This window comes from Chinchilla lanigera, unplaced genomic scaffold, assembly GCF_000276665.1.
Source record: "Chinchilla lanigera isolate Chin_1 unplaced genomic scaffold, ChiLan1.0 scaffold00176, whole genome shotgun sequence".
NCBI lineage: Eukaryota > Metazoa > Chordata > Mammalia > Rodentia > Chinchillidae > Chinchilla > Chinchilla lanigera.
In genome coordinates, this window is record NW_004955577.1 from 455,393 (window position 1) to 482,482 (window position 27,090).

The 27,090-nt window shown below is 48.1% G+C and overlaps 1 protein-coding gene and 1 long non-coding RNA gene across 2 annotated transcripts; one reads left to right on the forward strand and one right to left on the reverse strand.

Annotated features, from left to right (window-relative positions):
- Positions 1 to 486: 486 nt before the first annotated feature.
- Positions 487 to 14,734, reverse strand: Med9 (mediator complex subunit 9). The gene is made up of 2 exons (XM_005413973.2): positions 14,416 to 14,734; positions 487 to 2,284 (listed from the first exon to the last, which is right to left on the reverse strand). The coding sequence occupies exons 1-2, from the start codon at positions 14,640 to 14,642 to the stop codon at positions 2,068 to 2,070; spliced, it is 444 nt and encodes a 147-aa protein (XP_005414030.1). The 5' UTR covers positions 14,643 to 14,734; the 3' UTR covers positions 487 to 2,067.
- On the forward strand, positions 9,290 to 12,579 carry LOC102018544. Its single transcript, XR_265080.2, has 3 exons — positions 9,290 to 11,132; positions 11,345 to 11,401; positions 12,225 to 12,579. It is a non-coding gene; the product is annotated as an uncharacterized LOC102018544 (long non-coding RNA).
- Positions 14,735 to 27,090: the final 12,356 nt, after the last annotated feature.

Genomic DNA, 27,090 nt, shown 5'->3' on the forward strand with positions numbered 1-27,090 from the left:
GGGTGGCCCCAGGCACCCCCTGGGAGGCAGGTGCTGGGACAAGTCACCATTTCTGTTGGAGGAGCCAGTCCATATTACACTGGTTTAACTGGTCAGGTGCTGGGGGGAGGGAGGGGAGGAACAAGGGTCTCCCAGTTTCATTCTGTGTCTAAGTAACTTGAACCCTTTCAACCAATCAAGAGACATCCACTCTGAATCCCTGGTAAAACCCAACATTCCCTGGGTTTGATCCCCAGCACAGCAAAGACAGACGACAGTGTCTTGGGAGCAGAATGTAAGTTCTTTTAATTATACATTTGAAACATGTCACAAGTCAAAACTGAACGCAGAAGGGTTTGTTTCCCTCCACCTCTTTGAGGAAACACTCTGCACTCCAGCCTCAGAAAGACTCAGCACGTCTGAATTTTTTTTTTCTTTTTTTGAGACAGGGTCTTGTAGGTAGTCTAGGCTGGCCTTAGACTCATCGATCCTCCTGTCTCAGCCTCCCAAGTGCTGGGATTACACCAGCACACCACCACACCCAGCCACTGTCTATGGAGTTTTTATGGGTTTTGTGTTTTGTGGTATTTAGTCAAAGCCTTAAAATCGGCCCACCCACTACTGTGAAATTTCAAGAGAATAACTGATTCAGTTAAGTATCAATCTCTAGGTAGAACTGGTGTAACAAGTGATCACCCAATTCAACTCAGACTGCTTTTTTGGCCAGTGAAAGCTGGTCTCTTCCCCGACACAGCTGTGGGATCCCAACATGCCAGCCGTCTCCTGACAGGTGGTTACAGGCTGATGCTGCTGGAACCCCTGCTACAAACACCCCAAGCAGCACTGCTGCCAATGAGGCCATTGGCGGGTGGCTGCTAAGCCCCCAACTGGGTAGCACAGGCAGTGAGCCCATTTCTAGGTCTAAACAATGTTCAGTTTTACTTCTCCAGTACCCTCAGGCGCAGGGGAAGGGACTATCACCTATCAGTATGACAGCCAGAGGCTACAAACACCACCTTGCTGGAAGAAATCAACAGGGCTGGGGCACATCAAGTGTATATGTAAACACCTAGGCGAAGCTGCCCCGGCTCACATTCCGCCAGCACTGGCCCAGAGCTACCCGCCACCTTGCTGACGGACCACCCAACCTCCACTAGAACCGTGAGTCTCTGAACGAAAGGCATATTGGAAACCCTTCGCAGGGCAGCAAGTACAGTGGCTCTGGTGAGGAGGCCAAGAGGAAATAATGCTCTAGGCCAGGGCAGTGTGGGTCGGAGGAAAGATGTGCCCGCCTAAAACCCGACTGGGCCCGTGCGGGACGGGGCCCTCTCCACCCGCGGGAAGCGCTGCACTGTGGGGCGGCCGGCTCCTCTTGGGCCCTGTGGTCTCAGGGAACAAAGCGAGAGCTGCTGTAAGGAGGCGGAGCAGGGGGAGCCTGGAGTCGGCGGCCCCTGCCCGGGCTCTTGCCTGCACCCCACAGACGCAGCTGTTCACCCGCTCAAACAGAACGGAACTAAACTGTTTCGGGGAGGAACAGCCACCCACCCTCTGGCCTTTCAAAAGAGTGTTCATTTCTCAGAGCCTTCTTTAATTCTATTAAATTCATGCCGTACGATTGGAGCTCTCACCGAAGCAGTGAATTCTATGCAAATGCTGCTAATGGGAACAGTATGTACCTGGTACACCCTGATGGTACTGGGGGTGGGAGGAGCCGAGAGCAGGCGGCCGCAGGAGGCGCTCCCCTCCCCACACTGCCCTTCAGAGCTGCTGGTGGGCCCAGGCACAGCAGATGCCCCTCCCCAGAGAGAGGGTAGAGGGTCCCCCCCCAACGCTCTTTCTCACAGCGGGCACTCGAGTCAGGTGCACACGCGCGCACACACACACACACACACACACACACACACACACACACGAGCCGGGGCTGACGCCCACATGGTCAAGACCAAGTTCAGCTAAGGAGGCCCCACAGCAGCCCCGCTTGGCTGCAGGTCAGAGCTGGGGTCGAAGGAGCAGCGCCAAGGAGTGTGGGGGAGATGGCAGGGCCTCGCGCCTCCTGCCCTCTCGGGCAGTCCTGGAAGTCGCCTGGCTCTACTCCTTGGGGATCTCAAACATGCAGAGGCTCTTGTACTTCTGCAGAAGTTCGTTCTTAGTCCTGACTTGCTCCCGCAGGCTGTGCAGCTGCTGCTGCTGCTGCTCGGGGCTCAGCTGGATGCCAGGCATGGTGCTGATGAGCCTGCGCATCTCCTGGAACTTGGCTTTGAGGGCGTTCAGGTCCTGGTGGACGTCGGGGCTGTCTTTGTCCATGCTGTGAGACAGAGGGCAGCAATCAGCACTCCCAGCCCATACCCACCTGACGTCACTGCTCTGCGTTCTCCGGGGCCTTCCAAGAAGCCTTGTTTGCTGTGCCTGCTCCCTGACTCGCTGCGTACCCACAGAGCACAGGGACCAGTTCCTCCTTAGTTAGTTTAAAAAACGCTCCTCTGCTGGGCCTGGTAGCGCACACTTAAGCCTTAGCACTCGGGAGGCTGAGCCAGGAGGATCACTGTGAGTTTGAGGCCAGTCTGCACTACATAGTGAAACCTTGTCTCAAAAAAAATCCCCGAACAAACAAAAAAATAAAAACACGCCCTCTGCCTAGCACACCTGCAATGTCAGGGGTTTAACACTGCTCCTCAGTGCACCTTAGTACCACGGGGGTGGGGCTGTGCCGCCTGGTCCCAGGTGTGTCCCAGCCCCTGGCTAATGGGGACGCCGCAGGTACTCCAGGAATCTTTGTTGAACGAAGAAATGCTTGGCAAACAAATTCATAAATATGTATTGAGTGAAGGAACAAACCATTATCAATTATCTGCTGACCAATTTCCCCAAAAACTTACAGAAATAAGCTGGGAGTGGTGGTACACACCTGTAATCCCAGCACTCTAAAGCTGGGAGGCTGAAGCAGGAGGAGCGCCATGAGTTTGAGGCCAGCCTGGACTACACAGTGAGACCCCATCTCAAACAAACAAACAAACAACCTTATGGGAATACTACCTTTTATCTAATTTGGGTCATTCCCAGGCCAAAGTCTTTGCCAGCTAGCAAGAACTAATTTTAGCTGAGGTTTTGATGCTTGCTTGAACTGTTTCCACAGAACTGTTCATAAATTCTAAATCAGTTACAAGCTACTGGAAATTTTCAGCATATACAGGCCTCTCCTGGCACAGTCATGACAAGTTCATGCCTTCAGGTCAAGTTCATTTTGAAGTGGATCGTTCACTTCATCTTACAGCTATTATTAGCCACACACAGATCAATGAGCCCCAGCAACTACCAAATTAAAAGCAAAACAAGAATGAAAACTTTCACCCAAGGTCAAAGAAATGGCCCATTGGTTGTGCCTTTACGTTTTTTAGGAGTCAGTAAGTGGCCGAGCTTTGGAAAACAAGCGGCTGAGACTAAAAATGAAACGGCAGTTCACTAAGCCGTTCTAAAAGGAAGCCACTGAAGCGAAGAGGGAGAAGTGTCAGTGATCATTCATATTTCTTAATAAATACCCATCCTTACCGGGAAATTTCAACCCAGATGGTGCAAACTCGTGTTTACTATTCATCATTTCTCTGCTTACTCAGACAGAATATCCATCCTCCCCGGCGATCTGTCAGCTACACCGCACACCTTACAAATCAGACAGCCACGAGGGCCTGCTCACTATTTATCAACAGCCCTAAACTCAGAGGCAGGACTCGGAGCGCCAGTCATTTCTTCCCCAGAATGAAGGGCCGGCAAACATTCCCTGTTGTCACTGGAGCCCCTCAGTGTAGAGCGCAGTCAGTGGTACCTTAATCCGGTTGCTAGGAAGGAGTAATTAGAATTTGGGAGAACCACAAACGGTCTGGAAGGAAGCAATCAGGGAGCATCTTTTTGTTTTGTTTTGCAGTGCTGGGGCTGGAACGCAGGGCCTTGAACCTGCTAGACAAGTGCGCCACCACCGAGCTACACTCTCAGCCAGGGGAGCATCTGTTTTAAGCTCTTTTAAGTCTCAGCTCGGATCCATAAATCTGGACAGAAACCATCTGGGCTTCTGAAAGTATTCCATCTGGATGGCATGTATGTTAACATACTTATAAATTAAATTAAAGTCCCAAGGAAGTTTTGAGGTTAAAATAGTTTGTCTTTTTCTTTCTTCTTCCTTCCTTCCTTCCTTTTTCTTTCTTTCTTTCTTTCTTTCTTTCTTTCTTTCTTTCTTTCTTTCTTTCTTTCTTTCTTTCTTTCTTTCGTGCTGGGGATTGAACTCAGGGCCTGTGCATGCTAGGCAAGCACTCTACCACTGAGCTACATCCCCAGCTCCTAAAATATAGTTTTAAGAAAAGTGATTCCCATCACTTGAGGCTGGAAAGATGTGATATAAACGAACAGAATACATGTAAAATTAAAATGTGGAAGGAAGTCATCCTAATACAGTTGTTGAAGTAAACTGAACCAGGCCCAAAAGAAAATTCACTTCTGAAGACAGAAAGTGGCCTATGTAAGACGCTCATGTCTGAAAATCTCCCAGCCCCATGGCTGCCCATTATCCACCTAGCGAGCTTTTGGGAAAGGAGGCTGGGTCTTCAGACAAGAAATAAAGAGGCAGACAAAAGCTGCTGGGGAGAGGGGGAGCTGAGCCGCAAGGGGGCTCCTCTGTGGGCTGCTTACCTACCCTCGCTGGTAGCGGTAAATAGCACAGAAGTCCTGGGGTGAGGAAAACACACTATTTATGAACCGGCTTGAACCAAGTGGGAACCTGCTAAGCTAGAATGACTGTGAAACGCCCGAGCTGAAAGAAGAGGAGCAGGCCTGAGTGCTGAGCGAACACCAGCAGAGGACTCCCAGTGGGTCTGCCTTTGTGCTTGGCTTAGTCATCATCCAACTTTAGAAGAAGAAAAAGGATAGTAGGTCAAGAAGCATGAAAACAGTACAAACAAGGACAAAGTTCCGGCTCTCTGGTCCCATCTTCCATCCTCTATTTTTCAGAGTGGACAAAAATATTACTGCTGAGCGGCATCCTTCTCCCAGCAGGTAGCACGCTCGTCAGGGTTTGACTCGGGGCAGACAGCACGGGCTCGGGTGGGCGCACCTAAGAGTCACACACCCATTATCTTTGGTCTTGTCTTTTGTTTCTCTTGGCCTAGGTACTTTAGCACAGATATGCACTGTCAACAACCAGGCAGCACGACCCCCGACAACCCAGGAGCAAAAGGAGCCCAGGGGCAGACTGACCCTAAGTCACTTTGGGCCTCGCTGGCGTCTGACTTGGTCTCACATACCCTCCTCCACACCTGCTCCCTTCATGACTTGGCCTCGCTGGCGTCTGACTTGGTCTCACATACCCTCCTCACACCTGCTCCTTACCATGTCCAAGGCCTAATGCCCCTCAGCCGTCCTCTGCGCCTATCTCTTCCGACCAGGCTAACTACAGCGGCTTCCATCTCTCCAAAATCATCTTTTTGTCTTATGTATTAATAGGTGCTTGAGAGGAAAAAATTGAGAATGCCAGACACCAACCAAAGCTTAGGAGAGGGGAAGTCTCTTTAACCCAGGTCCCAGACATAACTTCTGTTAACATGTGACGTACAGTTTCGACTGCTTCAAAATACACAGCTCAGAAACACATGCATACTTTTGTTATTTGTTTTGACAGAAATGTGATCATATGCAGTTCCGATTCTTGCTTTTCTTCATTTAACAATGTACCCTGAAGGTCTGTGTTTGGCACATATACAATTACACAGATGAATTACTTGGTGGGTGACTGGAACGTTTGTAATTTGTCAGAATGGAAATGAACATTCTGCACTTACATCTTTATGTATTGATGCAAGTATTCTGTAAGACAATTTTACACCAGTGGGAATTTTGGGTTGAAGTAAGTTTATTTCCGTATTGGGGATGGAACCCAGGGCCTCTCACATGCTAGGCAAGTGCTCTACCACTGAGCTACATCCCCAGTCTTTTTTTCTGGGCAGGGTCTCACTATGCAGTTCAGGCTGGCCTTGAACTCGTGGTGATCCTCCTGCCTCAGCCTCCTAAATGCTGGGATTACAGGTGCATGCCACCATGCCTAGCCCCTCAGTCTTTTTTGGTTTTGAGACAAAGTTTCACTAAGTAGCCCAGGCTGGCCCAGAACTTGTGATCTTCCTGCTTCAGGCTCCTGAGCAGCTGGGATTACGAGTATGCTCCACCATCCCAGCTAAGGTTACATAATTCTTAACAGATATTACCAAAATGCCCTCTGAGATGGACAGTGATGTACACCTGTAATCCCAGTTACTCTGGAGGCTGATGCAGGAGGACTGGCAGTTTGCGGCCAGCTTGAAAAGGAGAGTCTCACCTCTCTCTCTTTCTCTCTCTCTCTCTCTCTCTCTCTCTCTCACACACACACACACACACACACACGGGCCTTTACAAATCTTTACTAACATACAATCTGTGTAGCTGTGGACAACAGGCTATCCCCCGACCCTGACCACACTGGCTCTTCCTTATCTAGCAACTGTTCTTCTCTGATCCACCTTGGTAGCACCCAAGGGGCTTTGGACTCCATACCCTTGCTTTTCATCTGTGTTAAGGCTCCATGTGTAATATTCTTTTCAGGGAGGAATGAAGGCTTCTGCTGCCTGAGGAAGTGTGGAGACACGCCGTTCTACACGGTGCTGTGGGTGCTGCGCCCTCCCCTTGGCCAGCCCTCTTCCCAGCAGTGGCTGCTGAGTCTAGCGAGCCCTCAGACATCCACGTGCCATCTGCTTCCTCAGCGAGATGGCACAGCCCACCCACCTCCCCGGGCGAGCTCGGGGCTGTCTGCCCAGACTCGCTCCTGTGTGACACCCCCACCTCCCAGCTCGGAGCCTGCCAAGTCCTCCTCCCCAAGCCCCTCCAGCCCACCCCCTGCCACCGCTTTCCTGGACATCCAGTTCTTGATCTCTGAACCCCTCTGCCCGACTCACCTTTAGAAAACAGAGTCTGAGCAAGTCACCTCACCTCTTGAAAATTCCACTGCCCTCCACCCCAGACAGCAGCTGCTGGGCAAATTCAAAGCAGTGCCACCCACTAGCGCCTCCAGTTTCCCCAGGCTCAGGGTCCCCTTCTTCCCAGGACCCTGAATACCACTTCTCCCTGGCTGCAGGGACGCCTGGACCAGCCTGGACCCTGCAGCTTGGGCCCACAGGCCTCCCCTGCTGCAGCAGGCCTGAGATGGCGCGAGGGCCAGCGACCCACACCGGCCTTGTGTGGGCAGGTCAATGACACAGCGACACCCTGTTCCCACGGAGGTCTCGCTGACCTCCTACAATAGGTGGACGTGCTGTGGCAGCCGGCCAGGCAGCAGGGCTGTGTGCCCACTCGAACTCCCTCTGTAGGGTCGAGGACGGCTCCTTCGTGCCCACCCAGCAACCGCAGCCATTTGAAGAAGTACAGCAGGTAATTAAAAAGGGGCCCTGAAAGTACCCATACTGAGGGGGCCAGAAGCAGCAGGCAGCAGGAACTGCACTTCAGGATTCTTTGCCTGGGACACTGAGTTCCACACTCAGATTTACTGTTTGTTTTTTTTTTCTTCCTGGTACCGGAAATTGAACTCACGGCCTTGCGCTTGCCAGGCAGGCACTGTGCTGCTGAGCTAAATCCCCAGCCCCGATTTGCTGGGTTTGAAGGGAGGAAAGTCATAGCTTTCCCAGGCCTCACAGACCTCACTGCGTTCTCCTTTTACTATGTTATACTTTTTTGTAATTGTGGCTTCCACACATAACAAGAAAGGCCAGGAAAAGTTGGGATTTGTAGTATTTTTTTATAGGAATAAAATGCAATTTTTTTCCCTTTCCTTATTCCTTAAAAATAACATAAATCTATCGTTTTGACCATTCATTCAACTATGGGAAAGACACTGGCAGGGATGAGAGTGTTATGGCTCAACTGCAGGCCCTCCTAGCACGGCTCCGGGAGCCAGGCAGGGCCCAGTGCAGCAGGAGCTCCGGCTCAGAAGTCTCTGAGTACAGGCAGCGGCCGCAGAGCAGGTCCTGAAGGACTGCGCAGTGCTGCCCCGAGGGCCACACACCTAACAGTGCCGCAGCCGAAGGCTCTGCCCAGGCTCTGAGTGGGCAGTCTGGGCAGGCCGTGTGAGGGGTCTGCTGGCCCTGAGAGCAGGGCTAAACGTCTGGGCCCAATTTGGGAAGAACAGGAAGCCCTTGAGAATTTGAGCAGAGAAAAATCATCCTGGTAAGATGCTCAGGATAATTAGAGAGGAGAATTCAAAGGCAAAGAGACTAATTTAAAAAGCAGTTATTAGATCCCAAAACAAGGTTATACCTGGTAGACAGGTTATGTCAACAGGCTTGAAAATAAAGGAGCAGGCTCTAGACGAAATGTTTCAGTAGCCAAAAGCGCTGTGATCTCAGACAACTACTCAGAAACTGGATTCAAAGGTAAAGACGCCTCAGGAAAATACTGATAATCAAGAGAAAGGAGGTAAGACTGGCCTTAAAGGGAAATAAATGTACCATGAAGATTCCAGGACTGAAACAGTCTGCTACCTAAGAAGAACAGAATGTCCAGAAGTGGATCAGAAACCATGCGGGAACTGAGTGTATGACAAAGGCAGCAACTCAAGCGGGGACAGTAATAAATATTCAGTAAATTAAATGGCCACGGGAGAGGGGCTAAGGGAAAAGCTCCCTGAGTCTTATTCTCTACCAAATAAATCTGGAAGCATGAAAGAATTAGCAGTAAAATCTGTAACCAAAGTCCTCGAAAAGAAGATCAATATAAGGCTCCTTTTTTTTTTAAAGTGGTGCTGGGGACCAAACCCGAGGATCGCACAAGCACTCTCTCACTGAGCTATGTGCCCAAGTCCAGTGCCTTTCTAAATTAGGGCTCAAAATCAGAAGCAGTAAGGAAAAGCTTAACAACTCTGACTATGTGGAAGTAGATGATTCTGAATGAAAACAAAACGTGATCATGAACAAAGAAAAAACCCATGAACTTAGGAATTACACTTACAATATGCTTAACAATGGCACTGTTTATATTTATAATACACTTAACAGAGGCACTATTTCTTCTCTATAAAAGAGCTTACGAAAAAATGGGCAGTTTATAGGGAAAAGTACAAATGACATATAAAATTGTATATGAAAAATGTTTTACCTACGGTAATGAAAGATACAATCAGTGTCATTTCTGACTATCAGATAAGCCAAAGTTGAAAGGTAAATGGTGACAGTCAGCTGTGGTGGCACACGTCTATAATTCTAGCACTTGGGAGGCTGAAGCAGGAAGATCACTGTGAGCTGGAGGTCTGCCTGGGCCACACAGTAAGTACAAGGTCAGCTTGAACTATGTAGTGACACCTTGTCTCACAGGAGGAAAAGATACAAATACTATGTTACCAGAAGCATAAACTGATGTATTCTTTCTAAACCTGTGAATAGTGATAAAATTTTAAGTTCACATATTCTACTGTTAGAAATTTCCCCTGCAGAAGCTCCCCCAAATTTTCCAAGACTGCTCCGACAAAGATGCTCACTGCAGGCCGACTGCAAAAGCAAAACCTCCAATACCACACCGGCATCCTCAAGCAGGAAACAGTGTAAATACATGAAGGCGTATTCATAAAATGGACTATGACGCTTTTCTGGGACAGAAGAGGGAGCTGGGAAGAGTGGAGTGGAAGATCATTTTCTATCTTTTACCCAAGAATACTCTTAGAACCCATCCACAACTGGATTTCTTTTTAAAAATGTTTTCAGGGTGAAAGATTTACGGGCTTTTTTAGGTTAGTAGAATTTTTAGGTTAACTGAACCACTCCAGACTGTAGGACTGAATTTTGGAGAAGTTAGCTAAAGCAATGTAGCAATATACCGTGATTGCTAAACTGAGCAACAGCTATCAAAATAAAAAATGAGGTGCCCTCTGCTCCCTCACTCTCTCTGCTGAGGATTTACCTCCTCATGAACTTGCTGGAATGTAAAGACACCCCAACACTGCAGGCAACAGCAAAAGTGAGAAAAACACCTAAGACCTCATAGACAGAAGATCAGTTGCATAAATTACACAATCCTTAAGGTGGAATTCTCTGCAGCTGCCTTAATGAGGCAGGTCTTTTTTGCTGTATAAGATGCATCCAGAGCAGACTAATCAACGAAAGTATGATCTTACACAGTTTCGTTTACAACGAAAGTATCATCTTACATATGATCTCACGCAACACAGCATGATCTTAATTTGTATAAGTTTTTGAAAAGACAAATGCACGTGCAATTCCGGGAGGGAAACTTCCAAAAGCACTCACAAGCAGTTACACTTTTTTTTTCCTACGGAATGTGCAACTGTTACATTTCACTAAGTAATTTTTGAAGACTAACGATGTAACACCCTGAGCTTGATGAGAACAAGGAAGGCCACAGTCATGAATCCAGCTTTTAATACCCTGTTCATCTTCCCCACAGGAGCAAACAATAAAAAGTCGGCTGGGGGAGTAAGGGAAGAGGCAGGGAGGAACACGGCCCCAGAGAGCCACCTGCCAGGACTGGCTTCCTGAACCTGCGCGCTCCACGACTCCTCAGCCCTGAAAGGACAAGGTCCTCTCCCTTGCATGTGGGACCCTCTCTGCCCTCACTTCCCACCATGCCTGTCCTGCCCGCCTTCGCACTTTGGGTTTAGGCTCAGTACAGGCCTCCCATGGTCTCCTGTCCCTGGGGCCCCTGCCCTCCTTCCTTCCTCGGGAGCCTGTAAACTCAAACACACACACGCACCAAAGCCTTTCCGCCTGGGTCCTGGCCTCTTTCCAAGGTTACTCCATCTCGCTGTGCACCGTCTCCCCTGAGGGACTCTCTGTTCTGCCCAATCCTGTCCTGGCCAGGGGCCCTGCCCTCAGCTTACAGGGGCCTGGGCTGCTACAGCACGTTCATAAAGAGGAAGACACTAGAAGGAAACTCTGAGTACGAGCGACACATTTCTACTTTCTCAGAAGGAACTGACTAGGCTTTCTTGAGTACTGGAAGTCTTTTCTTTTTGGTCTTTTTTTCTGCGAAAGTACTTTCTCTTGGGCTGCTCAGATGCCACGGAGAAGGCACTCATTCTCTTTGGTGCCAGGCTAGAAGCCGGGTCAGGAAGGAGGACGGGGATTGCTCACTATCAGCTCGTGAGCCTTCTCTCAATTGCCACTTTCAGAAGGTCTCCTCGCTGCCCGTGCAGTGTGGAGGGCGTCTCCCAGCCCAGTCAGCTGGGGCCTGCTCCTGCCATCACCTGCCAAGCTGGCTGCTCGGAGGGAGGGAGGGACAGGACCAGGGCCCCGCTTCTCGGGTGTCTAAGTAACCCTCTCGTTCACAACCCTCCCTGTATGCCCCCTTCCAGACATTCCTGAGACCTAACAGGAGGACACGGTCAAAGGCGGCTGCTCCGGGCTGGCAGGTGAGTGAGCACTGGCCCATCTGCTTTGTGGCAGTCATCTCCTGTTCTGTTCTTTTGTATTTTATGCTTTAAGAAATCCCTTCACTGTTCTTTTAGACAAACGCATGTGACCAACCCACATTCTCTTATCTCACAACAATTCTATGACTTACGTAGTTTTGTTTCTTTTTGAGACATGGTCTCACTTTTTAGTTTAGGCTGGCTCTGAACTCACTAAGAAACCCAGGCTGGCACTGACCTTGTGGCATTCCTCCTGCCTCAGCCTCCCGAGTGCTGGGATTACAGGTGGGATTACAGGTGTTCACTGCCACACCTAACAGTGACTTATGTATTACTGCTCCACTTCACAAGAGAAAAAGAAGCCTGGAGAAGCTATGTTACTTGCTGAAGGTCACCCACCCAATGCACTGTAGAGCTGTAATTTGAACCTATTGTTTGAGGCCTATTATGACAGGGCAGAGGTAGAAAAACTATAGCCTCGGAAGGTTAAGTATCTTCCAAGAGCTAAGGCAAGCAAATGCCAGCACACAGACTTGAACTCAGGAGCGTTCAAGCTTGTTCTCTAGTATAACCTACTGCCCCATCTTTAAGGCTCCCCCCATCTAATTGCTCTACTGGGGCTCAAGAATATATTCTCCCGGATCCAAGAGCTGTCTTGCACTGTCTGTGTTTTCATTTTTCCATATTTCCTAAAATCCGTATGTGTGAATCAATCTAGAAAGCCCCTTCATAATTCATCACTGCCCAGGGGTTGGCGGGGTGTGTACATGTGTTTCTGTTTGCCATCTTCTTGCTCTTGAGAAGTGCTATTTCACCATTTCAGATGAATGAAGAGAGAACAGAGTCTGCCTTACCTTATGAACAGTATCCTGCGGCAAAGGAATCGAAGTAAGCGAGGGTCTAACGTGAGAACTAAGACCGCGAAAGAAAAAGTGGAGGAGGAGCACCAGGCCAGCCCACAGCGAGGGCATCCAGGCTGTTCAAACTTGAAAGGTGCTGAAAGGTGATACTCAAGGCTTTCAAAGGTGTGAGTGCCAATGCTATTTCAGCAAATCATCAAAGAGCAAGAGCACACCATGTTTATTTGAATATCACTAAAGTGGGAATTGTGTTTTAATTTACTTTTTCTTGTTTTGCAATACTAGGAACTGAACCCAGGGCCTCTGCACTGAGTTACCTTCCCAGAGGTTTTTAAAATTTTTATTTTTCATTTTGAGATAGATAGGGTCTTGCCAAGGCACTAAGCTCCCCAGGCTGGCCTTGAACTTAGAATCCTTCTACCTTAGGACCCGGGAGAGTTGGCTGTTTTTGTTTTTAATAGCTGAATAGGAGTGACAAGCCCAAGGATCAACACCTATCATATGGACACGCAGTCGAGAGCTGAGTGACCGTGTGGTCAGTGACACACGACACATACAGTGGCGGTCCCGTAAGATTTCACGAAAGCTTCCTGTCACCCAGTGATATGACAGCCATCGTAACCACTGTAGCACAATCCGTCTCTCGCGGTTTACATACTGCACTGCCTGCTGTAGAAGTGTGGCATGTACAGTTGTGAGCAATGCACAGTACTTAATAATGAATGACTGCTACTGGTTTATGTAATTTTTTCTGGTCTTTTGAGAGTGTATTCCCTCTTCTTACATAGTAAAAAGTTCACGATAACTGTGACCTCTTATACCAGGAGCCCTCATGTTGTGAGTCTCTGTCTCTCTCTCTTTTTTTGTGATGGGGCAATTCTAGGGATTGAACCCACTGCATTTAAAGCACTGAGCTACATCCCCAGCCCTATTTTATTCTGAGACAGTGTCTCACTAAGTTACTAAATTGCCCCTGCTGCACTCAAATTTCCTGTCCTCCTGCCTCAGCTTCTCACAGTGCTGGGATTGCGGGACTGTAGGCTTGTACTATGACACCCAGCCACAGCATCTCTTGACCTTATCGGCAGGCCAAATCCAGTGACCTGTACCGTCTCCGTCTACGAACGCTCTTGGGAGGCTGGAACAGCGATGTACCTCTTGGAACACATCCCCGCTGAGTGACATGACTGTATGCAGAAGTAACATACCGAAATAATTTAGGTATACACGGGGGTCAGAGAGAGCTGGCCAAAAAGAGGACAAACACATCCTCCAATCCTAACAAAGTTAGCAGGGTGGCGATCTAACCACTGGAGGTGGCTTTTGTGTCTTTCCTTTAATGTTTCCCTTTACCCCTCTTCCCTTCTCAACTTTCTTTTGGATTATGGGTTATTAATGTATGTGTCTTTTCTCTCCTTATAACTGACAAATGGGGTAAAAAGCTCGTCCTTTTTACTGTGTACATCCATAGCATTTGGCCACAGGGGCAAGATGACAAGTCCTGTATCTGTTTTTTAAAAGAAGGAACCAAACCGGGCATAGGGTTTGCATCTTTAATCTAAAAATCCGAAATCCAAATACACCAAAATCTGAAAACTTAACTGCCTACAGGAGGCCACAAGTGGAAAATTCCACACTTGGTTCCACGTGAATGGTCGCAGTTAAAACTCGGGTGAACTAAAAATATTGCATGAAACTGCCTTCGGGCCAGCTGCACGGGGACCTGGGTCTCATGCCCAAGGTATCTCATTAGGTGTAGGCAAACATTTCAAAATCAGGAAAAACTCCCAAGCATTTCGGATAAGGGATACTCAATCTTATTACCCCATATGAAAGGTGAGAAAGCTGTGGCTGCGAGCTTAACGTGCTCAGTATCGCTGAAATGAAAGAGTGAGCAGCTGGGCCGCAAAGCCTGTACATAGACCGATATGAGCAGGCTTCGCTCTTAAGCAAATCGAAATCAGGAATCAACGAGATTCTGAAGTCGCAGGCCGGCGCTGTGCGGCTTAGGAAAAGGCCTCTTCCCTCTCCGGCCTCAGTTTCCCCATCTGTGAAATGGGGACGTGTCCCAGACACCGAGGCCTCTGGCAGCGTGAACCGTGCGGGACGAGAGGCCCGGGGCGTGCGGCGGCCAGTCCTCTCCCAGGCGCTTACCATTTGATAATGTTGTGAACCAAAGGTAAGAAGGAGTAGTTCTCTTCCTCCTTCGCGTCGGCCGGCGACTGAGGCCGTGGCGCCGGCGACTGCTGCGGCTGGGGCGCGGCAACCGGCGGCGGCGGCTGCGGAGGTGGCAGCGACTTGGCCTCGGGCAGCGGCGACTCGGAAGGCGGCGGTAGCGCGTCCTCCGCCTGTCGCCCGGGGGCCACCCCGGCAGAGGCCATAGCGCCCGGTCCTGCAGCAATTCAAGCGTAGGACCCCAGGAGTCCGCCAGCCGAGAGCGTCGCAAACCGCTTGCGTCACTACCAGGCGCTCCAGCGAGGCCGGGATGGTACTGAGCATGCGCACTGACGGGAGCCGAGGGGAGGGCTTAAGAAGCGGGGGCGGGGATTGTTGCTAGGCAACAAGCTCCCGGGTGGGTCTGAGCTGGCCTGGGGTAGGTTGTGTGTCGAGATAGCTAAATTATTAAACAGTGAGGAACAGAAGGCTTATTTTAGAAGTAACAGTTTTCTTAATCCTGTTCATATGACGAAGAGGGCCCAAAAACAACAAACAGGAAACGTCGAGGTAGATAAGGGGCTGCAGGCTCAGCCCTGGAGGTCCCGGAGGACCCAGCCACGTGGCAGCACAAGGCACGAGGTTTAGGCAGTGCCTGTGCGAGGCCAGCGCTCTGAGGGCACAGGCGATCGGGACGAGGCCGCACTCCTCCGCCAGCCAAGCCCGCAGTGCCAGACCCCGGGCTGAGGCCTAGGGACACAGAGGCAAATACACGTGCTCTCGAAGTTCCACGCGGCGGCGGGAGAAGCTAACCGGTTCACTCAACCAGCGTTGCTATGCACCTGCTGCTGGCCGGCTAGAGGTGCGCGTAGGGACTTTCAGTACAGAGCAGAGGGGGTTCACACCAGGAATAAACACGCCCTAGACGAAAGCGAGCATCACATACCCTTACCACCTTTGGGCCAGTTCCCAAAGCCTTTAGGTCCAGTTTCCTTGCCTCTAAAATCTTACCTGGTTCAGTGTCATGGCAGAGCTAAGCTAGTACTTTCTTTTTTTGTTGTGTTTTTCTTCCGGTACCAGGAATCGAACTCACGACCTTGCGCTTGCCAAGCAGGCGCTTTGCCACTGAGCTAAATCCCCAGGCCCTAAGCTAGTGCTTTCTGACTTCAAGTACATGTCTGACCCCAAAAGGATCCTCTAGGATCCTAGGCCAAAGAGGGGGACTTCTGATAGGTTTGCATGTATACTTCTCAAAACAGTGTGATCTGAGGGCTGTGTTACATATTCATAGCAATGGGCACAGCTATCCTAAGCTTGGTGAGTGTGCAGGAGACACAGGCTAGAAAATTGTCAACTGGTTGGGCTTGACGGCCTTCAGGCCATTATCACGGCAGTAAAGAGAGGCAAGGAAGTCCACATTCAGGAAGTAAGGCGAACAGCATTTCCGGGCATGGTGGCACACCCCGAGGACAGCATTGGTGATGATATTTTCAGGGGCTTGTGGGGGCATCTGGAGCAGATTCTTGGAGACGGGTCTATGTGCTGTAGTTAAGGAGCTCATCCAAGCTTTCTCCAGCCAGAGCTGCCCAGACTGTCCCAGAAGCAAAGCAAATGGAGAGGCAGAATTGCAGTATTTATTCCTTCTAACCTGGAACCCGTCCAACTAAGAGAATAGTTCAAGACCGTTGGCACTGGGCCACATGGGCTGAAAGAGACTTCACACTCTTGGAACCATCTGGGGATGTAAAGGTGGTAGAATGGAAGTAATAGTACTTACCACAACTATCATGGAATAAAAGCAACCTTAAAGAACAGTTACAATTGCTATCTCAGAGAGCCCGAGAAGGTAGATGTCAGCATCCCGGTATTATAGATGAGGACATAGGCTTACAGCATTTACAGTACCACCCCAGGGTCACACTATCACAAAGCTTGCCTAACGCTAAGTCTAGGGTTCAAACTGACACTTAGAGGACCTCAGGTTCATTCCTGTTCTGTAGCTTTATGATGTGAAATGTTAAAAATGGGTTTTTGCTCAGAATTAGAAAAACAATCCAATAATCATCAATAATATCCCCATGGCAACCACACGTCATCTTTTCCCTCTCAGTGTGTTTCATAACTTAATTATGAGTCCCAGTTTTATCGTTGGCAGAATAATGAAGGCATCTCCTTAAAAATGAAAACACTTCAGGTATAAATAGATACGGCTAAAGAAAACAAATTGAAAGCATAGGAAGGATGAACAAGAGTGACAAGCGTTGACCATTTCCCCTAAAATAGTTAATACAATTAGTAGAAGAGAGTACAGCTAGCGTCATAACATTGCAAGTGGATGTCATAAAAAATACTGCCTGTGCTGGCTTCATTAAGGGTGAAATTGCTGCAAAAAATGTATGTTGTTATAGCCTCTCTGCTAGAAGTCAAAAAAGCCAGCTACTCCAGTGAAATGTGGGGAGAGATTGTTAGACTTCACCAAGTTAAAAGATGTGGCTGTTGCTTCCTTAGGGAAATTGGTGCCGTTTCTCATAAGGCCCTGTCCAGCCAGTGGCTTAAGGGTCAGGCTTTGGAGCCAGTCTGCCTGATTCCATCCCAGTTCACCCTCCTTGAAGTTATTTCACTTTAGTCAGTTGCTTCGTTGTGCCTCACTTGGTGCAAGCGTGCGATCTTACAGGAGGACTAGATGGTTTATTATATGTTGCTGTGGTTTGTTTGTGTCCCTATAAGTTCATGTACGTATTAGAAACTAACCTCAAGTTGAGAGACAGGACCTTTAGGGGGTGATTAGGTCACCAGGACTCTGCCCTTATGGATAGATTAATGCCATCGCAGGAGTGGAAATCATTCTCAAGAGAGTGAGTTTGTTATAAAAACAGCTTAGATCCTTTCTTCTTCTCTCTTCATTAACCGCCTTCTGCTGTGTTATGATAGAGCGGAAGACCCTCACTAGGCCTGGCTCCGTGGTCTTGGACTCAGTTTCTGAAGCTATGAGCTAAATGATTTTCTGTGCAATAGAAACTACCCAGTCTATGGTATTCTGTTATACAGCACAAAATGGACTAAGAAACTTATAAAACACTCAGAATATCTGTGCATGGTACATATCAGTGCCTCTTATTATACAAATTTAGGGCTTCCTCTTTGCTAATTAACAAAATCCAGACTGAGAGCAGTTTTAAAAAATACAGCTTCAAGTAAAGCAACTAAAACATCATTTTGCCTGGCATGATGGCATACACCTGTAACCCTAGCACTGTAGGAAGCTGAGGCAGGAGGACCATAAGTTCAAACCCAGCCTTGGTGACTTAGCCAGACCCTGTCTCAAAATGAAAAATAAAAAAGGCTGGAGATGTAGCTCAGAGTGATGGCTTTATATTCAATCTCTAGTACCACAAAAAATACAATTTAAAGAAGGGAACAAATGAAGTTAATTTTAATGACATTTGTTTAACCCAATACATCCAAAGTGTTATTTCAACACAAAACCAGTATTAAAATCATTAGCTATTTACTACTTTTTGTGCCGCCTTTGAAACCTTATGTGTTTTGCAGTTAGAGTACATCTCCATTGGTGCTATCCACCTTTGAAGTGCTCAGGGGCCCTGTGGGCTGGTGGATACACAACTGGATGGTACAGAGAGACTGGTTCCCATCAACGTAGGCAGAGCACATAGCCCTGAGGCAGAAATGGAGGAAAAGCAAGGGCACAAGGGGGACTACTTTACCTGGTCTATCACAACTTGCATGTGTCAGCTTTCTGTTGCTGTCATAAAATAGCTGAGTGTTTTGATCTGCAGAAACTGTATGCGTGCATGTTGAGTTGAATGATTAGTCATGCAGAACAAAGTCAACTTAAAAAGAGGAAAAGTAAATTCAAGCACACAGTTAAGATTTCAGTCCTTGGTCAGTGGTCCCCTTGCTTTCAGGCCAGTTGTTAGGCAGTGTATCATGGTGAAAGTAGGCTGGACATAAATCTGTAATACACAGACCTTTGGGCAACAGATACCCGAATCCTAACATTATGCAAATCTTTGAAGTAGGAAAAACAGCACTATATATTGTGTCTAAATACAAGACATATATATGTACAAGTATTTGAAAAAGAGACTGGAATGAAACCCCCCATTCATGTAAGAGGGGTTAGAACTCAGAAGTGGAATATGATAGGCACAGGAACTTTCTGTGTAGTGAGTGTTTCTTTTCTTTTGTAAGTTATACTAGGACTTAAAGCAAATGAGAAAAATATAAACCATTGCCAAACATGCCGGCGGGTACATAGGGGTTTGATACACGGAATAAGGTTCTGTGCCTCTCTGGCTGACCTTGGGCAAATGATTTAACCTTTCTTCCATGGCTTCCTCATCTGCAAAATGCAATCATAAAAATACCTACCTCTTGGGGGTACTGTGAGGATTATCAGAGTTATTACAGGAAAAGAGCTTTGAACGGTGCCCGGCACATTGTCAACTCCATTCCAGCTTGAAATTGCTCTATTGGAAGCAAACAGAAATCAGCTTGAATCCAGAACTGAGCCTTCAGCTGTTCAAAGTGGACCTGCATCACCAGTACCTATGAGCTCACTCGTGATGGACTTCTGCTACGTGAGGTCCAAAAATAGCTCCTTCCCGTCAGACAAATGGTTCGGGGCCTGTTAAACCAGTCATGTCATTGTGTGCTCGGGGGCTTTTTCATCAAAGCTTTGTACTTGCATATGATTCATTCTTTTCTTTTCATGACCTGGAGCTTTGGGCAGGTGGGAAAAGCTACATGATACTTTGATTTCCGTGAGTGTATAAAACGGGAAACAGTCATGGCTCAAGCCAAATGCAGTACAATATACACCAGGAATCAGCTCCCTTGGGCTGTGATTTGTTGCTTAAACCTCAGACAAAAGCCCTTCCCTCAGCTCTGCCCTGGCTTTCTTCTCTGTCTGAATTCCATTTGATTTCCTTTTCTTTTTTTCCTTTCAATCACCCTCTCCTTGCTGAAAGCTACTCCATTCTGCCCAATTTCTCAGCTCGCTTGTGCACTCATTTTGAGGCACTTCAGCGTACAAATTGGACTATATTTCTTTAGACTCAGAAAATTCTCCTTTGGTTTCTATTCCTTCTTTTTGTGATTTTTCTCCAGGCCTCCACCAGCTGCCCTTTGAATTACCAAATAGCTTTTGATATAATACAACCGAGAGGCGATCCTTTCCAGGAACTAGCTTTTGTCTAAAATGCTTCATTACTGCTCTGAGACCATATTTTTTTCTGATCTCTTTATCACGTAATCTTCATTCAAATTATTTGTTAAGCAAGGATTTTTCCTTCCTTCTGTCTACCAGCTGCTTCTGGAAAGCCTCAACCCTTAGCCCTTCTGTTAACCTTTTTAAATCTTTAATCTGTTAACCTTCTTTAACCTTCTGTCAATCTGTTTTTAAAAAATAGCCTTCTTCCAGTTGTTACTCTTTGCCTTTTCTAGAGGTTTCTTGTTTTCAACCTTATGGGATTTATTGTCAATCTTTTCTGACTTTTGACTGCTAACTCCAGTTTCAAAACTGTGGTTAAAGTGATGGGTGTACTCTGGTAGTGGGGCATGTACTGAGCACCTGCAAGGTCCTGGTTCAACCCCAGCACCAAGAATTAAATAAAAATAAGTAAAATAAAAATAAGAATGATGCAGAAGGGGCCAGGACCTACGCTGACTTGGGGCATCCTGCAGGTAACAAGATTTCGGCCCCAGTTCTGGGTTTTGGACTTCTGGGGATAGCCCTGCCCATAGCCCCAGACACCCCGAATCTTTGAAGCTGTAGGGGAGCAAGTTGCACACTGAGAAGTGGAAGAAATGCTCAGTGCAGTCAGCTGTGTTTGTCCTGTCCTCTGCTCTTCAGCACGGACCACGTGTCTTGCCAGCTGCCTTGTAGGCGGGATGCTCCCGCCCCCGTCTGCTAGCTCTGTCCCTGCTCCAGCCTGCTTGGAAGTGTGGGGAAGAGGGGACAGAGCTGAAGACGGAGGACTGAAAGGGACGGGCATGAACATCGCGTGAAGCCCTGCCCTTTTGCGGCCGGGTCCTCCCAAGCAGGTGCTGGCCTGGGATCAGCTGCTGGGATGGGGCAAAGCCAGGTACCCCCTCCCCCAGACATCCTTTCCCCTCTTTAAAGCGTGTTAGACAGAGGACGCACCGTCAGTGTCGAGGACTCTACAGCATTTGGTTGCTTCATTTAATCGCCTTTCCTCACCCGCAGATCAGGAAACTGACACCTTTTCTTCTCCTTTGGCGAGGACGTCACACACAAGAGGGATAGACAGAGGGCTCCAGAGGAGAGCACCTAGGTTTGGCGACTTGGGAAGGGAACCCTTGTGACACTGGCAGAATGAATGCATAGGTCACGTATTTGCTTCTCATTCAAACAGGGTGATTATAGGCACTGTGAGGAAATAGCTCAGCTTGTCCACGATCAAGTGGGCACAACTTCGTGCCAGGTTTGTGCCAGCCTCTGTGCCAGACAGAGGGGAGGAAGGGAGCCTGCAGACTTCTTGTTTCCAGATGGAGACGCCTGGGGCTGGTCCCCCTGACTTTGCAGATGAGGGAGCAGAGGCCAGAAAGCCGAACAACCCAGCTAAGCTCCTGCAGCCCATTGGTGGGAGCGCTGGGACACGCACACAAGAACCAGTGTGTGATCCTGACCTTGGGAAGAAATCAGGGACTACGGGAGCAGCTGACTTCAGGGGGCAATGTTGCCATTTCTAGCCTGTGTGTCACCTCCCCAGCATATTGAAAATGGACATTGTTGTTTTTCTGCTTTTTAAAAATTCAGGGCTGATAGTAATGAGAAGGCTTGGAGCAAATCTCAGGGAGCCTCTGCCAAGCTATTGCTGGTTTGCATACATCTTGAGTTTCCAGGTGGCCCTGGTGACAGTTGGCAGGGGGCACTACTTATGTAACCGCTTGGCAACTGCGGGGAGAGAAGAAAGTGTGGGAAGAGCTGTCCCCAGCTCCAGGAGCGGAGGAGCTTCTTGCATGCGAAATTCATGGGCGTCTTTTGAAAACTCCTTGGCAGCCAAGCTTATGGTCCCTTTGGTGACTGTCTGGCCTCCAATTAGCTGTCACCCCAGAAGTAAAGGAGGGGAAAAAAATCAACATTAGGCTGGTGCTCTTAGAAGCCAGCAGCAGCTTCCAAGTTGGCCCTGGAAAAGTGTGTTGGAGCCAAGCTAGTTGCTCTGGCCTGAGTGCCTGTGCCCCACTCCCAGTTATTGTGTAGAAATCCTAACCACCATGGTGATGGTATTAGGAGCGAGGGAATTTAGGGGGTGACTGGGTCATGAGGTGGAACCTTCATGACTGGGATTAGTGCCCTTTAAGAGAAGCCCCAGGGAGCTCTTTTTCCCCTTTCACCATCTGAGGGCACTGCAAGAAGGTGAATCTATGAATCAGGAAATGCGCCCTTGCTGGACACTGAATATATCAGTGCAGTCTTACACTTCCAGCCCCCAGAACTATGAGCAATAAATTTCTGTTATTTATAAGCCACGCAGTTCCCAGTCTTTTGTTATAGCAGCCTGAGCAGCTTAAGACAATAGTTTCCTAAGTAAGAGTTTTGTTTCCTTATAGTGTGTTCAGTGGGGCAGGGATAAAGGAATAGAGTAACCTAGGAAACTGAGTGAGTACACTGAAAGCCACACGGTGAGACTGGGCAGGGCAGCCCCTCCTTACTTGGTTTCTGGCTGCAGAGAGCACTGGCTGGAAATGTAACTGCTAAGAGACGGATCAGGGAAGAGCACCAGGGCCACATCTACCAAGTGCCTCTTCTGTGACTTAGTCGGTTTTGTATCATTACAACAGAAACCCAAGATCGTCCGTGTCTAAGGCAGAAAGGTTTGCTGTGGCTCCTGGTTTCCGTGGTCTCAGTCCATAGTCACGTGACTCTGTTGCGCTGGGCCCAGGCTGGCAGGTACACTGTGGCGGGAGTGCATAGCGGAGGAAGCTGAGTACTGCATAGTGGGAGGGGAACAAAGAGAGAGAAAGAAGAGCCGGGGTTCCAATATCTCCTTCACGGTCATGCCCCCAATGACCTAAGTTCTTCACACTAGCTACTATCTCGCAAAGGTTCCGTCGTCTCGCTGTAGCACCGCAGACTGCAGACCAAGCCTTCAACACATGGAACCTCAGGGGACACTTATCCAAACCGCAGCAGTGACGCTATATCTGAGTGTCTCAGCAGTACTCCCACCTCGGGTGTCACCATGGGGGTGAGGGTTTGTGTGTGCAGTGTTTGACAAAGTCTGATACTCGGGGGACACTCAGGAAACTGAGTTAAAAGTGCAATTTTGCTTATTTCCTTCTTTCCTTTTTTTTTTTTTTTTTTTGTCTTTTTGAGACAGGGTCTCACTATACAGCTCAGGCTGGCCTTGAGCTCACTTTGTAGCCCAGCCTGCTCTTGAACTCCCAACAATCCTCCTGTCTCAGCCTCCCAAGTGTTGGGATTACAGGCATGCGCCACCACACCCGGCAATTTTGCTCATTTCCTCTAGCTACTTCTTATTCTTTTTTCTTACGTCCTTTGTCCACACATCTTGGGAGTTGTCCACATGTATGTTTCCAAATTAGCCAGCAGTGCAGGAAAAGACAATCAGAGGTAAGTTCACTCAAATAGAAGTTATGTTTTGCACCTTTTCTCCTCCACTTTCCCCCTATCAGCTCTTGTTTTGGTGTCCTGTGCAATCTGACTCATCATGGTTAGTACTGACCCTGGTCTAGGGAAGAAAGAGTAAGCTATTAATAAATATCTACAGAGCCTTGCTCTGTGCAAGGCCGTGTTATGAGGCACTGTAAGGATACTACTCCGACTCCTCACTGAGACATCCCCCCAAAGTGTCACACAGGCACAGGGCGTATGAGCTGTAATTACTGATGCTGAGATATTGTGGTGGAGAGTGGAGGATGGATAGTGTTTGACTCAGGAAGTTTTGCATCTCGTGGGAGAAACGAAACATTCCATGAGTGACGCGATTTGTCAGCATTAGCCAAGAATTAATTTCCCCAGTACAGATATTTGCCGTCATTCTGCCCGTCTCGTGGGCAGATGTCACCAAGGCTGGTCTGAGGGTGCAGCTCTGCTCAGGAGAGCAGCTAGCTCGGCCTTCTGCAGAAAGGCACAAGGTGGGAGAGCAGCCCTTAACATTTCAACAGAAGACACGGATAAAATAGATGGCAGCTGTAGGAGCATCGTCCAAGGAGAAGTGGGCCTACACCGAACAGCAGGGTGTAGCAGAAGCAGACATGGCACAGCTCAGAAAGAGAAGCCAAAAGCATACAGATGAGAAACAAAACCCCCTGACAGCCAAAGCTGAGCTCCAAACTGGCTCAACCACCCTGCAGCAAAAATCTCTACAAAGTAAATCAAGCGCAAAGAGAGCCCAAGGAAGTGAGGCAAGTTGCTTCTCAGTGATTAAGAAATCTACAAACAGAATTAATAAACCCCAAGGGAGAGGAGCGGGAGGGTACAGCCACTGAGACCCCACTCCTCCCGCTAAGAGTCTGTGCTGGATTCTCACACAGAAGGCTCCCGTTCCGAAACTCAGCCCTATCTGCACCGCCTCTGGTGCTCCGGCCACCTAGCCTGAGGCTGCCCAGCACCCACCACCTCCTACTCCTCACTTGGCCATCCTCCCAAAGTGTCACACAGGCCTGGGGTGCATGAGCTGTAGTTGCTGATGCTGGGATATTGGAGTTGGGGAGGGAAGCGAGTGAGGAGCCGGGTTTCAGTAACTTACACCGCTAATAGAGACATTTTGACCCTTTTTTGGTGGTGGGAGCCAATATCATCCTTTGCCTTCTCACATGCTACCCGAACTCCACTTCAACCCCGGGAGAAAAAAACGTGACCAAAAAGGATGATTATAATCATCACATTCGCTTGGCCAGTGACTGGCCCAGCTAGAAGTGGCCAGAGAACCTAGCCATGGACAGCAAGAGTAGGCTGAGTGGAATTTCCAGAAAAATGTTCATCTTTCCAAGGGGAAAAATAATAAATAGATATGGTTGGGGCTGTTTCTTTTTCCCTTCTTTCTTGATGGAATGTGGATGGGATGCCCAGAGAAGTGTAGCCATTTTGAACCATGAGGCTACTAGGTACAAAAGCAACAAAATACAAATAGAGAAAAAGACTGAGTGTCATAATATTATTAAATTGTTGCATAAACCAGAGTCTTGGCTTCTTATTGAGTGAGAAAAAGAGCCATTCTATTGCTAGGCTTCATATGCAGCTCTAATGATAATTTCCTCACAGATTCTTTTTTTTTTTTTTTTTTTTTTGAGCAGGATTTCAAAGCTAGTACAAGCAAGTCTTGAACTCACTATGGAGCCTAGGCTGGCCTTGAACTGACAGCAATCCTCCAGCCTCAGCCTCCTGAGTGTTGGACTTACAGGCAGACACCACCGTGCCTGGCTTCCTCAAGGATTCTTAAAAGGAGTGAGAGATGTCCTCAAGAATTCTTTTCACTTATTTGATAATATTTGTTATTTTGAAATCTTAAACAATAGCAAAAAAAAAAAAAACCCCACCATGATCAAGGGAGTATTTTGGGGGAAAAGTACAAAAAGCATACAAAAGAAAACAAAAACCTTCCCCATCCACCTAGATTTATCTGTGCCTAGCATTTTGCTTTCTGATCTTCTCCTATATTACAAATGCTTATGAGTATTTTAAAACAAATTTGGGACCATATTGTTCTGTAATTTTTTTTCTCTTAATAATCTATTGCTACAATGGCCTCCCTTGTAAGCTAATATGAATTTGCAATGTGGTTTTCAATAAAATAATATGTTAAAAAAGAAAAACAAGCCAAAGAGAAAAATAGTAAATTTCTACAAAGGGCCAATAATAGATCAAAATTTTGCAGAATTTCAAGAACCATAATAATAGCAGATAGACTTTGGGGGCTGTTTTTATCGAAATGAAGTAGTTTGCATGTCCTCCGGGATTTATGTTTTTGAGAAGGGTCTTTGCTGTGCCGCCTAGACTGATCCTGAAATTCTGGGCTTAAGCAATCTTGCCTTGGCCTACGGAGGGGCTGGGACTGCAGCTGTGAGCCACCACAACTGACCCAATACCTGTTTTGAGCTGTCTTGCAATCCTATTTCAGTCTCTTCCACTTTCTAAAAAAGGAAAAGTTATTTATTGTTGGCCGTGTCTCTCTTCTAAAGGGAAGAGGCACATATTTGATTTCGAAAATTAATTACATTTGCATATTCACCTGGACAAGGTGAGCCACACACAGTCTGTTTAGGAGTCGCTGTAAGCACGGACTCCAGGGCAGCAGGCCCAGGCCTGGGCTCCACGTGATGGCTGGTGGGAAGAGGCACGTGTAGAAAGGAGACGGAGCCTGTGGCCATCTTGCCTTGCTGCCTCCAAGTCTGAGGACTGCGGTTTAGACTGTGTGCTGACAGACCGATAGTCCTCGCTCCCATACTCTTTCTTCTACCCTCGCCGCATCCAAGCCTAAATAACCAGTCAGCACCGTGATGTTACCATTGGGAACAATGGCTTCTGCTGCCCTTTGACCATCGTCACAGCTGAGCGTACCTCCCTGGCCTTGGGCACCTTGTGGAAGGCCTGAGCTGCAGGCAGCAAAGCATGAGCTGCCCCTTGTAAGCTGGGTGAATCCCTGAGACCCAGAGGACTGGGAAGGACATTCCGCCACATGCTCACGCACTGCTCAAAACAGAAATGCACAGCACAGCTCTGGCCAGGTGAGTTTACAGTCCAAATATCCAGCCACACATGAGGAAGAGAAGATGAGAAATTATGTTCAAGAGCACAGTTAGGTTTTTCTTTCTGGAAGTGAAAAATACGCCACTAAAATTCCCAAATTGCCTCCCCAAAGGTTATTGCTTTAAGTTTTTAAATGGTCCAGTAGGCAAAGGGAAAACAGGGAGATCTTAGAGAAAAATAGTTCCAGCTACAGAAAAGAGCATTAAGTTGTGTACCCACTCAACAGTGTGTGTGTGTGTGTGAGAGAGAGAGAGACAGAGAGAGAGAAAGAGAGAGAGAAGGAACCCAAGGTCTTGTGCATGCTAGGCAAGCGCTATACCACTGGGACATTCCCCTTCCCCTCTGTCTGAATTTGACAAATAGCTCCTGGGTGTCACTAGCTGCTGGGACACGGCACTAAACAACACAAAGTCCCTGCTCTCAATCAGCTTCAATCAGCTTAATACTGGGCTAAAATCACACACTATTTGGCTCAGAAAACTTAAAAAGAGTTGACAGATGTTACCAAAAAGCTTCAATTTCTACCTTCCTCTAAAAAATCCCAAGTCATCAATTCTAGCTGTGTGTTCCATTAGCAAATATTGCTGTGCCCGTGGGAGTGGGCACGAAGAGTGGGGTCTTTGAGCCTCACAAAATGCCCCCCAGAGAGCCTCCCCCACACAGGGCAGGCGGCTTGTTCCATAGATGTCGGGCAGGTTCTCACTTCCACTTCCCCAGGGTGACAAAGGCCCCTGACCAGACTGGCTGTGGTGAGAGACACGACGCTGAGCGTTAACCAGCAGCGTGGGGTCCGTCTCCCCAGAACTGACCCAGCTACGGCTGCTGGCAAACGCCCGGCTTGCCGGCAGCAGGGGCAGTGATGAGCGCTGCGTGTGGCACCGTCCTTTGAGGAGCATGCGGTGTCAGGACGATGACGT